This window comes from Equus przewalskii, chromosome 7, assembly GCF_037783145.1.
Source record: "Equus przewalskii isolate Varuska chromosome 7, EquPr2, whole genome shotgun sequence".
In the NCBI taxonomy this organism is placed as follows: domain Eukaryota; kingdom Metazoa; phylum Chordata; class Mammalia; order Perissodactyla; family Equidae; genus Equus; species Equus przewalskii.
This window is the reverse complement of record NC_091837.1, coordinates 93,813,805-93,829,880: the sequence shown is the minus strand read 5'-3', so window position 1 is coordinate 93,829,880 and position 16,076 is coordinate 93,813,805. Positions and strand designations below refer to the sequence as shown.

Genomic DNA, 16,076 nt, shown 5'->3' with positions numbered 1-16,076 from the left:
CTTACACTAAACATCTCCACGCGGTGGCTCAGGCTGGGTATGTTCCCAAAGGGCCTGGAGGCCAGCTGGCACCAAAGGCTCAAACTACTCTGTAAGAGGCCTTACTGAAACTTGTCATTTCATATTTCTTAAAAAGTGTTCTAGAGCCTCAAAAAAAGGAAAAAAAAAGACCGTCCACTGAGTCCCTGTGACTCAGGAAAGTCTGTACACGCAGACATACTTCTACTCACATGTACACGGCCCATAATTTCCAACGCTGACCACTGTGGACTGTTTTTAATGGCTTCTTCCTACATTCACCAAGACTTCTTTTTCTTTCTAATCCTCTTTTACTTCCATTTACCTTCCTTTCTTTAAGTTTTAAAGCCATAATTAATTAATATCCAATAATATCCAGTAATATATCTATCTGTAAAAGAAAGTTCTAGAAACTGAAACATAGTCTACTATAAACAGGTTCTAACTAATATAATTCTTTGGTTAAATGAAGTGATTCTAATAATGCAACATTTAGAAATTAACACGACTTATTTTAGACAAACTATGACTTTACCTACACACATTGAAATGTACTTTAGCAAAAGAGACTGCACAAAATCTATATTTTTCTTCACGTATATAAAATCTTACACAAAGATGTTGAGATTTAAAATAAACGTCTCGAACAATTCCTTAAGATTCAAAAGTTACTTGCAATCAATCAGGCTAAATGTTAAACACTGGCATGTACATGTCTAAAATATATTAAAAATGCATCAACCTTTTCCACTATGATGAGGTCTCCAACTTGTATGTCTGAACTCTTAACTTGCACTTTACCTTAAAAAAAAGAAGAAGTAAAATCAACTCAAGGAAACAATAGTACACCAGAGTTAAACTTTCAATTGATAAACAGTACTTTAGAAATAACTTTTGGGGGGAAAAAACACTTTAGAAATTTATGTATACTTACACTTGCAAAATAACTTTATTTCAGATAGACACAGTCACTAAAAATTAACCTCTCTCAGTCAATCCCAAGTACGAACAATTAACTATCCCCCAGTAAAAAAAAGTGTGGCAACGTGAAAGAGGATACTATTTGTAAAGTTCTTCCCATATCTGCCATTCTTTCAGGTCTGAGTCAAGTTACTGATGATTAGAAATATGACTAAATAAAATAATTTGATGACTAAAACTGAGTAAGACGAAGACGCAAAATTCTTACTTTAATATTGTGAATGGCAGTGAATGGCACATAACTGACAGAAAAAAAGAAAGAAAATTATACATAAAATCACCCTCCACTAGCAGCTTTACAGACACAGGTCAGGACTGAAAACTAAGGTCTACAGCTTTATTTCAGAAAGCCATTCTTCTACACGACACACTGAATAAATTCTTAAATTATCTACACAATGTCTAGTATAGAAGACATCTATAAAACAACATCTACATAATAGAACGTTAATATCATACACAGTAGATGAAATATCATACAGATAATCTGAGCTATGACTTAGGCAAGCTTTCTCTCCCTGTGTGTCTGGCACCTCCCTCCTGCCCTTCTTCCGGCTCTGTGTCTCTCCTTCCTTCCCTCCTTCCCCTCCCTGTCTCACTGATCTCCCCTCTGTCAATCCCTTTTAGGACTAGCAACAGGCTTGTGTGTCTACTTTTACATTTTTGTAACTACTGTTTTAACATGCGAAAAAGTCCATTTCCTTTACATCCAGTTTATTCTGAAGGCTAACAGAACAAGAGAAAAGTTCATATTACATTATCAAAAACTAACACTGCCAGTCATTACATTGACTTTTAGACCACATTCAACTTATTATAAAACCTTATTTCCTAAGTACCTCTTAAAGCAGCTGAATTTCAGTAATACCACACCAGTACCTAAAGATTTGTTTTGAGGATATCAGAAAGCTTTCTAAACATTACATTGTATTTTTCTGTGTTCTTCAATTATACAATAAATGCATAAGGGCTGGAGCTACTTTTTATTTATATTATAAAATAGCAATTTTATAATTCTTTAAATTTATTTAAATTTATATTCTTTAAAATTAGATGTCAAACACATCTTAAGATATCTTCATAATGGATAAGTATATGTCTATTACCAGCCAGAAAATACACTCACAAAAGAACGTCTACTTCAGTTACTTTTCACGTAGTCACTGCAAGCTTTCTGTGTCTGTACTTCCAGTGCGACGACTTTTACACAGCTGGGCATCAGGCAGCAGCTGTAGCTCACTGACCTCGCCCTCCCCGAGTATCGCGCAACAGAACTCCTGCCTAATATTTAAGTCTCTCTCTTCTACTATCAAATCCACTTTCCTTCCTTCTGCTTTTTTACAGTCTCCGTAAAAGACACATTTAAAAAGGAGAAAAAGAGAAACAGTTCCAGGCATAAGATATAATAAATGTAGTAAATAATTTTAAAATATTCTGAAACATAGAAAATATCCTTTTTTGACTCCTTAATCAAGATCTTACATGTCTGAGAGATTAATTATTCTGTCACATGATAACAGACACAATTTGTATTTAATAGCCTTTAATTTTAGGTGTTACATAGTGATCACTGTTCATTTCTATGGAACTTCCTTGTAATTAAATGTTTAAGGAAAACAGTTGAGGGTAAAATGCAGTGTTGAAAGTTCTGAAACGTTACTAATATTACAATACGAACAAAACGTGAGAATGCTAAACACGGTATAGTGTCAAATCAGTAATAATAACCTACCTCTCACGTGCTCAAAGTACACATTTCTAAATTTTGAAGAACTGGCCAAATTATTCAATAGTTCTTGATTCTCTAACAATTCTAATCTTGTGCTCAAAGGACTACCTGCACTTCCTTTACAGCCTTTGTCACCTGAACTCACTGACTTTTTTTCTGTTCTTTCCCAAAGAACAGTCAGTGCACTGGACAGAAAAGATGGAGGAAAGTCACTGCTCCCCATGCACCTGTCCACAAGTGAAGCCCAGGACCATTGCCGCTAGCTGCCTGATCTGAATAGCCTGACTTCTGACCACCCTTTGTGAGCTGAACTGATAGCTGCTCCTAGTAACATACTAACTTCACAGTTGAAAAGACTGTTAACAACAGAAAATCCCTAATTTTTACAAGTCACAGCACATATAAAACACACAACTGCTCTCACAAACTGACAGTCATAAACAACACAAAGTGTTTACGAAACGGGAATTTAAAAATTTAATAATTTCAGAGCTACACTTGATAGAAGCAAGCTCTGAATATAGTAACAAAGATACTTCAACGTATATGCCAGTATTTAAACCTAGAGACAGTTTTTCTTAAAACTATCCTATTTAATCTACCATCAAGTACAGACTCAGGAAGTCATACATTATTGGCCTTTTCCATTTTGATGAAATAGTTAGTACCGAATACTACCAAGTAAGTTAACAACAGTCCTTTCTCTCTCTAAACTATTGCAATTAACCCTTCCCATTAAATCTTTCTTCTAGCAATCAACGTTCCTTGCCACTATGCTTCAAAAGCATAATAGCTTAGGTGTTTCTTTTTCTTAGAAGGAAAGTATTCATCTACCTTGTTTCATTAACCAAGTTTTATGGACTCTTCTGAAGAAAGACCAAAAAGTAACTCAAAGAACTACTTATTCTTACTCCAAAGCACCTTAAACATATACCCTGACCACCAATCTCAACACTACTCGTTATTTTTTGCCTGTATAAAAAGAATATACTACTAAAAAATGGTCTCCATTATCACTTCCCTACTTCAATATGAATTCCAAATAATTAGCTGGAAAAAACAAAGGATTACGTCTATCCCCAGCCACTAAGCTCCATTATTCGGCAATTACTTAGAAGATAATTCAAATGTGCTCCATCACATAGACATTCTTCACAAAGGATCTCAAAGGAGCATTCTGGCTTTATCTGCCGCTCCACTTCCCTTTGTCCCTGCGCTATCGGAATCTAGCACCTGATCCTTCAACTATGATGCCGTGCTGACTCTTCTAAGTTCTCTGCATTTGCTGTTCCTTTGGACTGAAACCCCTCCCCTTCCAGACTGCCACAATTACACAGCAAATATAACCTCATGAAGCCTTTAGCAACCCATGTAAGCACCAGCAGTATTATGTAGACACCTCTATACAATGTGCTTAAAATGCTATAAATATTCAAACATCTGAATGTCTACTAAATTTCAGATCCTGTGACAGGTTCAAAGCGTAACTGAAATATACATTTATGACATTTAGTTCTTTCTTCACAAATACATATCCAAACTTAACGCAGTTTTAAAAAGAAGGTGTTTATAACCATTCTATACCTAACCAGATAAAATGGGTCAAATGACATAATGGATTAAAGAGGACATAACCATATAAGCCACAACTAACTAGACAAAGACACAATCAAATAAAGATGAAAATGTGTTAATTATTATTTCACAACAAAACACACGCAAGGTGATAAGAATGGAAGATAATTAAGCAACTTTTACAGAAAAGGACTTGATCACATACAAGAAGCACTCTAGAAGGTCAACATCAGATTAATAGGTACTGCTTCCCGGGTAGACAACTACCCTCGACAGATGGTTATTTGGCTTGTCTTCATGATGTGGGTGACAATGGCACTCTCCCCCAACTCTCTTGACACTTAAGTGGGTGAGGAGGTAGGAGCCTAATTCAAAACAGATGAGGCAAAGTGGGTAGTTGGAAAATAAGTAAATTAATTTATTAATTACATTAACATATTATACAATATATTAAAAGAGAGACCTATACTCTGAAAAAACACAATATTGCTGAGAGAAATTTTAAAACACCTACATAAAAGGAGAGATCTCTCTCATTCACGGTCAGAAGACTTAATATTAAGATGTCACTTTTCCCCCAAATTTATGTACAGACTCAGCGCAATCCCAACAAAATCCCAGCAGGCTTTTCATGGAAAGTGACAAGCTGATCCTAAAAGTCACGTGGAAATGCAAAGGATCTAGACTAGCCAAACAACTCTGAAAATGGGAAACACAGTCGAGGGCAAACATTACCTGATTTCAAGGATTATTATAAAGCAATAGTAATCAAAAGAGCATGGTATTAACATAAAGCTAGACAAATAGATCAATACAATGAAGAGAGAGTCCAGAAATAAACTCACACATGAAAAACAAATGATTTTTGACAAAAGTATAAGGCAATACAGTGGGAAAAGGATCATTTTTTCAAAAAATGGTCCAGTAAACAAGTGAGTATCCACACTTACTCCCATACCTTGTACTAATACAAAAATTCACTTAGAAGAGATATACGTAATATGAATCCTAAAACTAAAAAACTTCTAGAAGAAGAAACACAGGAAAACAGCAGAAAATCTTTGTAAACTTGAGTTAGGCAAAGAGTTCTTAGACAGGACACCAAAAGCACAATCATGAAAGAAAAAACTGGTAAATTGGACTTCATCAGCTACAACATCAAAGGGGCAAGGAAGAGTGCAAAGGTGTGGGATCAATGTATTGGAGGTTGAGAAACAGCTGAAGGCAGGTATAAAGGGGATAAGCTGGAAACACAGGAAGGGACGCTAACTCCAGGTCAAGTGCCCCAAAGCCAAGGGAGAAAAACAACAGCCAGTTAAGAGAACTGCAGAGGAAGCAGGACCCTCCAAGAAGAGCAGCACTTCAATGAAGCAGGAAGATACATTTCACAGAAAAGTGTAGGTGATGAGGGAACACAGATGCCAGGGGCCCAGTGACAAAGGGGCAGAGCTGAGGATGAAGATGTGCAAAAGCTCACAGTAACTAAAATGCAGAAGATGAAGTCTGACTTTAAAGTCTGAGAATTTGCAACTTCAGTGACATGGGACAACGGTCATGTGAGGCCAGTCCTGGGGCACGCTGGTTGAGACTGTGCTCAGGCTGCAAGACGGAAGATCCATGCAGGGGCACAGGCCTTCCCTTGATCTCTGCTGATGAAGTGCTGGACATCAGGATTTACTCAGGGCATGTGGGCGTCTTCCCCAACATGCACTGGGGATGAAAGTGGGAACAAAACAGGCACAGGCTGACCCTCATGTAACTGATGTTCTGGTAAGATTAAGGCAGAGTGAAGTAAACACATCAACACGTGAACTATATAAATTACAGCCTAGAAAATAAGAAAAAGGGAAATACTACAGTCTGGGGGGAAAGGTTATAAAGCATCTTGCCGAAAACAACCAATTTTACCCTTAAACATTCACTGGCAATAACCAAAGTAGTTTTTAAAAACATTCTTTAGGAATAACCAAAAAAAAAATTAAGATGCTCAAAGTAAACACAGTCAATTCTTTTTCTTATTCTATCAGTAAAATAAGTATTAGATAGCTTTAAAAAGAACACTGAAATAATGAAATATTACATCGTGATAAGAAACATTTAAAGATAAAACACTGAATATTATTCACTGGATAAATTATGTCAGCCAACCACTTCCCCTCTAAAATTATCTCACTACGAAAATAGTCTATACCATCTGCGTAATCACCAATAAAGAGTCCAGAAGCTGCAGAAGAGGCTATCCATACAGACTTTATAGCCCACCAATGCACACATCTTTTGCCTAAGGCAATACGTAGAACTAAACACTGAAATAAGTATCAATAGTAATTCACTGCATTCACCAGATAAAGATTTTGTAGAAAATTACAATGGTTTGAAAAATTTAATAAGTATCTCAAACTTTACATATTTTATCAACTAACAGATACAAACGAAAATTATATGGCATTACTAGAGAGGACACACTTCAAAGTCTTGGTTAAGCCCTCTGCTGTTTACATAAAGGAAATTTCTAATCTTTGTTTTCTATAGTTACATAGACTTCTTACATATCTACTAAAGGTTAAGATATGAAATATTGTTAATATGAATGGTTTGTAATTAACAAGTTCTAAGATTCTCAATCACTAAAATCTGAAGATGTATAAAAAAGTAGTCTCCCTTTCTCAGGAGACTACAAATATACAAAAACCCAAAAGTCCTATGAGAGTCTGTATGGTTGTTAGTATTAAGAGAGGTATGAGCCAAAAACAGTTCAAAGTTGCCCCTGGTCTCTTACTTCCTCTAAATTTCCAAAGACCTATGTGACAGTGATTACTTCTGACACACTTCCTAAGTATGGAGGGTGGACATCAATCCTTGCAAAGAATGAAGAAATCAACAGATGGAGACTACAATATGGCCGTGAGGCTGTTCTTAAGGTTTCAACGCTACTGGTCTAATTCATGATCAAAAATAATATTTCCCAATAATCTTATATTTATAGTGTCTTGTGTTTCATGTTTCTCAGAGAAGAAAACAAAAAAATGAAAAATACAAATAACTGGTAGAGAAAGGGAGGGAGGGAGAGGTTTCCCAAGACGCTAGAATGTACTATAAAGGCACATTGTTGACAGCTGGTGTGGCGCTAGCATAGAAATTTAGATGAGTCCGTGGAGCAGGAAAGAAAGCAGAGCACAGGCTGAAGCACATCCAGCACCCGCTCACAGGCCTGTTAAGACACAGTAACTAACAACCGGTTCTAAAGCAACTAACCGACCATTTGAGGGGAAAAATGGAAAAGGGAGATCTCTTCCACATATAACACATACCTTAAATGTAAAGTTGCAAACGGAGTAAAACATCAACTACAAAAAATTAAAGTGCAGAAATATTGCAATGAAATTACTCACTTATACTGGGACTGAATGGACTTTCTAAAACTAAAGTAAAAACCACAAAGGAAAAGAGCAGAAGATGTGCATACATAAAAATTATAAATTTATCTATATCTAAAAAAATTATTTAAAAAATTAGCCAAACAAGATAAAAATATTTGCCACATGTGATAAACTTCTCTTAGAGAAATTATAAGGTAAAGATGGATACAGAAACAAAAGATAAATGAACTTTTATAAAGATCAAAAACAAACAATGAAATGTTAAAAGGTACGTACGTAGCAAGCAAAACACAATGAGAGTACTTCTCACCAATCAAACTGGCAAGTTAAAAAAAATGTTATATCCAGGGGCCAGCCCAATGGCGCAGCGGTTAAGTGTGCATGTTCCGCTTGGGCAGCCCGTGGTTCACCAGTTTGGATCCCGGGTGTGGACATGGCACCGCTTGGCAAGCCATGCTGTGGTAGGTGTCCCACATATAAAGTAGAGGAAGATGGGCATGGATGTTAACTCAGGGCCAGTCTTCCTCAGCAAAAAGAGGAGGATTGGCAGCAGATATTAGCTCAGGGCTGACCTTCCTCAACAAATAAATAAATAAACAAAATTTAAAAAACCAAAAAAATAAAATATGAAAAAAAAGTTATATCCAATGAGGACAAGGATGTTAGCAGAAGGGTACGTTTGGGCACCCTGGAGTGTAAACCGGGGTGACCTTACTGGGCAGTACTCTAACAATGTATATCAACCTTAAAACTTTTCATATTTGACCTGCAAACTCCTCATTTACTTACTCATTCCATTTACTGAGTGCCTACCCTGTGCCAATCACTCTACTTGGCCTTGGGGAAACAGCAGTATGAGCACAGAGCTGAGAGTCCAATATAAACACCAGATTAATACCAGTTACCAAAGGGAAGTACAGGATACCACCAGACACACATACATACACACAACTCTTTTATGTGTAAGAAGATACTTTGAGCTAGGCAGTAAGTATTTTTAAACCTGTTTCATGTGTTCCAGGCCCTAATTTCCAAACATTGTAATAAAAAATGTTAAATGTATGAATATCATGAAGAAATGAATTCATAGAGATCCTCTTAGAGTGACCTAAGAAAAATACTAGTTATGTGAGTAATGAGTATATAAATCTACTCCTCCATATATATATCTCTAGTCCTGAGTATACATTATACGGTCCTCAGTATCTATGTACACCTTGGTACAGATACAGAGAACTAAACAAACGAGATGATAAATCTAAAGTGTTTCTGCCTGACATTTAATAGTAGATTGATACGTATTATATTATAAAAATGCAATAATGTATGTTGAATGTTCTTCAATGAATACTGGAATGAATTCTTTAAAAATGCTACTCAGACCACAGACAAGAAAGATGACTTAACAAGAAAGGGGACTATATGAGAGGAATATGTAAAAAGTTGAGCATGTTTACCAAAGAATTATTTTGACTGTATAAAATAAAATATACATAAATGATTTCCAAATATCCATTATTCTATTTTATCTACACAGTCACAAAAGTGGAGGAACAGGAGATAATACCACATAAATAAAACAAGGAAAATCATCCATGTCTGTCTGAGTGTCAGATTGCAGCGATCGACTCTGATTAAGGCCAAGTGTATCAGCTCCTAAGCAATGCCTGCTGGGAAAATCCAGCGAACACTTGAGCACACGAGTCAACAAAGACAACTATCTGAAGATATGACTGTCGCAAGAGAAATCCTTCCTGCCAAGTAGAAAATACAGTAATTACAATGACATTTTATGATTTCCCTGTGAAAGTGTACATAATGCATAGACAATATATAAACGGCACCAAAGAGGGATTTAAAAATCTCTTGGTTTTTCAAGTAATAATTATTACTCACAAATGGAGCAAATTTCACTAAAAAATGACAAAATTTTATTGAGACATTTCAAAAACTTTTTTAAGTGTAAAAGAAACCCAGAATAACAATTTTAACAAGTGTGCAAAATACAGGGTTCATAATACGAATCAAAGACACTAAAATACATACGAATAAAGAACACTTGTCTCTTTTTGTACTCTATACAGATACCGTTTGTTTTTGGCAAGGAAACTGGAACACAAGAAACATGTAAATACGTAAATGTTCTCTCGCACATTCACAGATACACAAACAATTTACATAAGGTTCAAAGACAAGAGACATGCTTCTCTCTCATATGTCTGAATACTTGAAAACACGTTAAACAACCAAATGCGAAAACTCTTAAAAGAAATAGCTAGGATATACTGGAAAACAATCATCATAAACTGTCTGAAGGAAATGTAACAGAATTAATTCAAGTTCCATTCTAAATATAGTTTCACGCTACCTTTAGGCTTAAATCTGGAACATACACTAACAGTGGTTGATAATGACTTAGCCCTGCTGAGATCTGGCGGCTGATTAAAACGAAAACAGACCAACCAAAGCCTCTGCGTCCATCCTATCTGCTGGAACGCTGCATGAGGTCTTTAGAAGCACAGTTCAGGACTTAGGTTTGAATCTCCGGAGGTTGTCAGGGTGACTAACACACAGTGGATACTTAGTAAACATTTGTGGAAGTCAATTGTGAACTAGCCAACTGAATGATTACAACCAAGGTATACAATTTACACACCTCTCCCTGGCAATCGGAAAAAATGTAATAGCATTGATTCCAAGAATCTGAAAGTAGACTGGCCACACACAATTCAAATTCCTCTTTATCACAAATTTTTGCAAAAGCTGCCAACAAGCAGGAAAATTTATTTTATTTTCTCCTCATTGACTCTGCCTCTGATGCCATCCATTAGCAGATAATGACAACTAAACAAAGCAGTCATAAACAAGGAGAAAGGAAGGAAAGTAGCAGCAACGGGTAAGAAAAATTGCCACACAAGAATAGCAGCCTATGAGGCAATAAAACAAAGAAGTAACTAAAAGTCCTCCAGGGCGGACAGACATCATATGCCAGTTAAAATACTCTCTGCTTCCAAACACTTCACCTTCAAGATATTAGCATACGAAAAGTGGAAAGGGCTTTCCTTTTCAAAAGAAAAAAACAACAACAGAGAACATTCTTCCAGTGTATTTCTAGAAGAATACACTTGAGAACTCCAAATATAAAAAGTTCAAACGCTGTAAATATGATACAACAAACCACGGTAAATCACATAAATAGCCATCAATGCCATTCAAAGACTAGATAACTGTGAAATATTAGAAATTAAGAAAATGAGCAGCAAATATTCTCCACAAGAAAATAAGTTTTAAACTGTACTCAATAAGGATAAACATGCACTGTTCATATTCTAGATTTCACTTATCAATCATCTGCATCAGAATAACCAGCCAGGAAGCACCTCGCCACAGCTGAAAGAACACTGGAGTGGCAGTCAGAAGGGTCCAGGTTCAAATATGAAGTCTACCAAAAACTACAGTGATTGAGGGCAAATTACTGAGCATGAGCCTCAGGTTTCTCATCTCTAACTTGGAGATAGTACCACCTCCCTCGCATGATAGTTACACAAATGAACATTATGAATGTTATCTGACACAGAAGGAAGTCAAAAAATAGCAGCTATCATTATCATCTACATGTAAAACGTCCATTTCTTAAATCACTAGCCATGACCAATTTTTTAATAAAATGTAAATTTCCATTTGTATTTAAAATAAACCCACTGAAATTATTTTTAAAGTATTTCAAAGCACTTTAAATATTTAATAATACAAAAGTATTATTTAAAAGTAGTTCAAATATCAAGGAGGTGTAAAGAACATAACACCAGTGTGTCTTCCTCAACATTCTGTCCTATTTTTAGGTGAAACCAACATAACATAAAATCAGCATTTTTCAAGTGAATAACTCAGTGGCATTAGGTATACTCACAATATTGTGCAACCAATTCTATCAAGTTCCAAAACATCACACCACCACAAGAGGAACCTCCCATGCACGAAGCAGCTGCTCCCCATTCCCTGCTTCCCTAGACCACGGCAACCACAATCTGCGCTCTGTCTCTACCAACTTATTCTGCGTGTTTCATAAACACGAAATCATAAACTATATGGCCTTTTGTGTCTGACTACTTCCACAGAGCAGAATATTTTCAGGATTCACCCATGTTGTATCATACATCACTATTTCACTAATTTTTACAGTTGAGTAATATTCCAATGTATGAATACACCATAACTTGTTTGCCCATTCATCCGCTGATCGACAGTGGGTTGTTATCACCTTCTGGTAACTGTACACAGTGCTGCAGTGAACATGAGTGTATGTGTATTTGCTTGAGTCCCTGTTTTCAATTCTAAATTTATCTGGGAATATATTAACTTCTCTTTCATTTTTGAATGATAGTTTTTTGGACACAGAATTCTAGGTTGACAGGTTTTTCACTCACTATTTTAAAAACGTCACTCCACTTCCTTCTGACTTCCAAGGTTTCTGATCAACGGATTTCTCATCATCTTACTGAAGATCCCTTGTATATGATGAGTCGCTTCTCTCCTGCTGCTTTCAGAATGCTTTCTTGGTCCTTGGATTTCGACAGTTTGATTATGTGCATCTCTTTGTATCTGTACTGCTAGTTCACTGAATTTCCTGAATGTGCAGATTCATGTCTTTTATCGAATTTTGGAAGTTGATGGCCATTATTCCTTCCAATATTCTCTCTGCTCTTTCTCTTCTCCTTCTAAGATTCCCATTATGTGTACATAAGTTTACTTGATGCTATCCCACAACTCTTTGGGATCTATTTATTTTTCTTCATTCTTCCTTCTGTTTCTCAGACTGAATAATTTCAAGTGACCTAGGGTTCAAGTTGACTGATTCTTTCTTCTGCCTGCTCAAATCTGCTGTTGAAACTCTCTAGTAAGTTTTTCTTTTCCTTTATTGTATTTTCCAGCTCCAGAATTTTTTTTTGCTGTTTAAAAAATAATTTCTATACCTTTATTGATATTCTCTATTTCTTAACACATCATTCTCCTGATATCTTTTAGCAATTTGTTCATTGTTTCCTTTAGCTCCTTGAGCATACTTAAGGCAGGTGATTTAATGTTTGTCTAGTAAGTCCAACGTCTGGGCTTCCTCAGAGATACTTTTCACAAATTTCTTCTGTGAATGGACCACACTTTGTTTCTTTGCATGCTTTGTAATTTTTCTTGAAAAACTAGTCATTCGGAGTATTATAATCTGATAACTCGGGAAATCAGATATGCCCCCATCTCCTGGGATGGTTTTGTTACTTGGTGTATGCTACAGCCATGTGTATTTAGTGACTTTGCTAAACTATTTGTGTTAAGTGTGTGTTCTTTGTCACATATGGTCTTTGAAGTCTTCCTTACTGTAGCCTGTGTTGAGCCAGTGTTTGAAAGGGATTTCCTTGCATATGAAAAGAAAGAAAAGAAAAAAGGGCAGCAGAGAGGGAGGGAGAACCACCTCTCCCAGTCTTTGCAGACTGGCTCTGTGCTGGAGACTCCACCACCTAGTCAGGTGTCTACAGCTCTACCTCAGCCTTCACTTCTGCTTGTGCTGAGCCTAGAGACTGGCCACAGGCAAAAGTTCTTCTTAAGACTTTTCTGAGCTTGCACTGGCCTTAGATGTGGCTTTCAAAATTCTCCACTAAACATGGGCACTTTTGAATGCCCTAGTTTTCCACAGAAATTCCCCAAGATTTTCTGTCATGCATTTGACACTCTCTTGTATATCTCAACTGTATCCTTTTGCCCCAGGCTTCTGCAACTGTTCCTTAGCCTTATGTATGCTCAAGAAATGCCTGCTGCTTTTTGGCTTTTCTGCCCTGAGTTCCAAGTTAGGCGAAAGAAAGATGAGTATCTTGAGTCAGTCCTACAAGTAGCCCCAGATAAGTTAGACAGACAAACACAATTATTTAAAAGTAAGTCCTGCTCTACCGCCTTCAGAGCCAGGCTCTGGAGTCCGAAATTTCAAATGAGGGCTGCCGTCTTCAAGACAGGTACCATGATGGGGACAAGGTGAGGCAAGGGCAAGTGAAAACACCAAAGTGCTTTCCTAGTATTTTTAGGTTGCCTTTTCCTGGATTCGACAATCATCCAGTGGTGTAAATCTCTGACTATTTTTCAGAGTTCTGCTGAAGTTAGTTCTGACAGTTTCTGCTTGATTTTTCAATGTTTCTGTGGAAGGAAGGGCATGTGACACTACCTACTCTACCATTTTCGCTGACATCACCATACTATTTATTTTTGAATGATATAATTAATATACAGAAACAAATCTTCGCTCAGCCCAAATGCTACAATTAAGACAATTTAAAAAATAAGCCAGGATCTATATTATCTAAAAAACATCTAAAAAAGACAAATCAAAGTTATACCTAACTTACCTGACGGTTCTAGGGATTCTTTTTCCCAAAACTAAAGCTTACCTTCTTTTCTACAATACTCCTTTCCTCTACCATGTTACTACTTTAAGCATCAAAGCTTTTTAAGCATTACTTTTTCAATTCAATCGAGAAAGAACTGACTTTTCAATCAATGGTACTGGGACAACTTAATATTCACATGCAAAAGAATGTGGACCCATATCACACCCCATATACAAAATACAAAATAAAAATGGATCACAGACCTGAATCTAAGAGCTAAAACTATAAAACTTCTAGAAGATACCACAGTAAATCTTTGTAGCCTTGGATGATAAACTGTTTCTTAGCTACAACCCCAAAAGCACAAGCAGCAAAAGAAAAAACAGATGAGATGGACTTAACCAAAACTAAAAACTTTTGTGGGGGCCGGCCCATGGCCAAGTGGTTAAGTTCACACGTTCCGCTTCGGCGGCCCAGGGTTTTGCTGGTTCAGATCCTGGGCGCGGGACATGGCACCACTCGTCATGCCACAGTGAGGTGGTGTCCCACGTGCTACAACTAGGAGGACCCACAACCAAAATATACAACTATGTACTGGGGGAATTTGGGGAGAAAAAGCAGAAAAAAAAAAAAAGATGGGCAACAGTTGTTAGCTCAGGTGCCAATCTTTATAAAAGAAAAAAACCAAAAAAAAAAAAAAACTTGTGTATCAGAGGACACCAGCAAGAAAAAGAAAATACAACCCACAGAATGAGAGAAAATATTTCCAAATTACATATCTAACAACAGACTTAAATCCAGAATAAAGAAAGAACTCTTACAACTCAACAGTTAAAAGACAAACAACCCAGTTAAAAAGCGGGCAATCTGAATAAACATTTCTCCAAAGAAGACAGACAAATGGCCAAAAAGCACATGAAAAGATGTTCAACATCTTTAGTCATTAGGGAAATACAAATCAAAACCACAGTGAGATACTATTTCACACACACTAGGATGGCTACAATCAAAAAGACAGACAATAACAAGTGTTGGTGAAGAAGGGGAGAAATCAGAACCCTCATAAATTGCTGGTGAGAATGTAAAATGGTGCAGCCAATCAGGAAAACAGTCTGGCAGTTCCTCCAAAACAGAGTTCCCATATAATCCAGCAATTTCACTCCTAGGTATACAAACAAGAGAAATAAAAACAATGTTTACACAAAAACTTGTACATATGCTCACAGGAGCATTACTGACAATAACCTAAAAGTGGAAGCAACCCATATGTCTATCTACTGATGAATGGGTAAACAAAATGTGTTCTATCAAAAGTGGAATATTATTTGGCAATAAAAAGAAATAAAGTACTGATAGACACAACGACATGGATGAACCTTGCAAACATTATGCCAAGTCAAAGAAGCCACATATTACATGATTTTATTTATACGAAGTGTTCAGGAGAGGCACGTCCATAGAGACAGAAAGTAGACCGGCAGCTGTCCAGGCCTGGAGCAGGACAGGAAAGGGGCAAGAACAGGGAAGAAGTGCTAGTATAGTCGGTTTCTTTTCAGAATGTTAAAAATGCTCCAAAACTAGATGGTGCTGATGGTTTTATAACTCTGTGAATATACCAAGAACCACTGAACTATATAATTAAATGCATGAATTTTATGTTATGTGAAATATATCTCAATAAGTTATTAAAAAAATTATTTTGGACAGGAGTGTTTCAAATACGTAATTCATTGTACAAATGTCCATGTATAAACAGAAGATAAAAAATCCACTCTAAACGTCTTCATTTTTAAGCAGACTTTGAGGTTATTATGAATATCCATTTAGTTTTTCAATGTCTTCCCTCACTGACAAGGTTTCATTGTCACTTTTCTACTGTCACCATGCCTATTTAAATGTAAAAGCTTCACCCATTCTCTTCCCAAGACGTTGCTTCTTTTCTACTATGGACTGAAAAACCAAGTAAACAAGCTCTTTAAAAGCATCAATTAAGCAAGGGTCAAATCCCTTAATGAAGGTCAAGGA

General features: G+C 36.5%; 1 protein-coding gene across 22 annotated transcripts in view; it reads right to left on the bottom strand.

Annotated features, from left to right (window-relative positions):
- ATP9B (ATPase phospholipid transporting 9B (putative)) overlaps nt 1–16,076 on the bottom strand; it is a 280,418-nt gene that overhangs the window by 205,351 nt on the left and 58,991 nt on the right. For 17 of the 22 annotated variants that reach the window (XM_070627960.1, XM_070627961.1, XM_070627971.1 and 14 more), the window contains one exon: nt 761–819. The exons of the other annotated variants lie outside the window; for them this stretch is intronic. In XM_070627960.1, the coding sequence (XP_070484061.1) occupies nt 761–819 (59 nt within the window). The remainder of the gene's footprint in view (nt 1–760; nt 820–16,076) is intronic. 22 annotated transcript variants of the gene reach the window in all.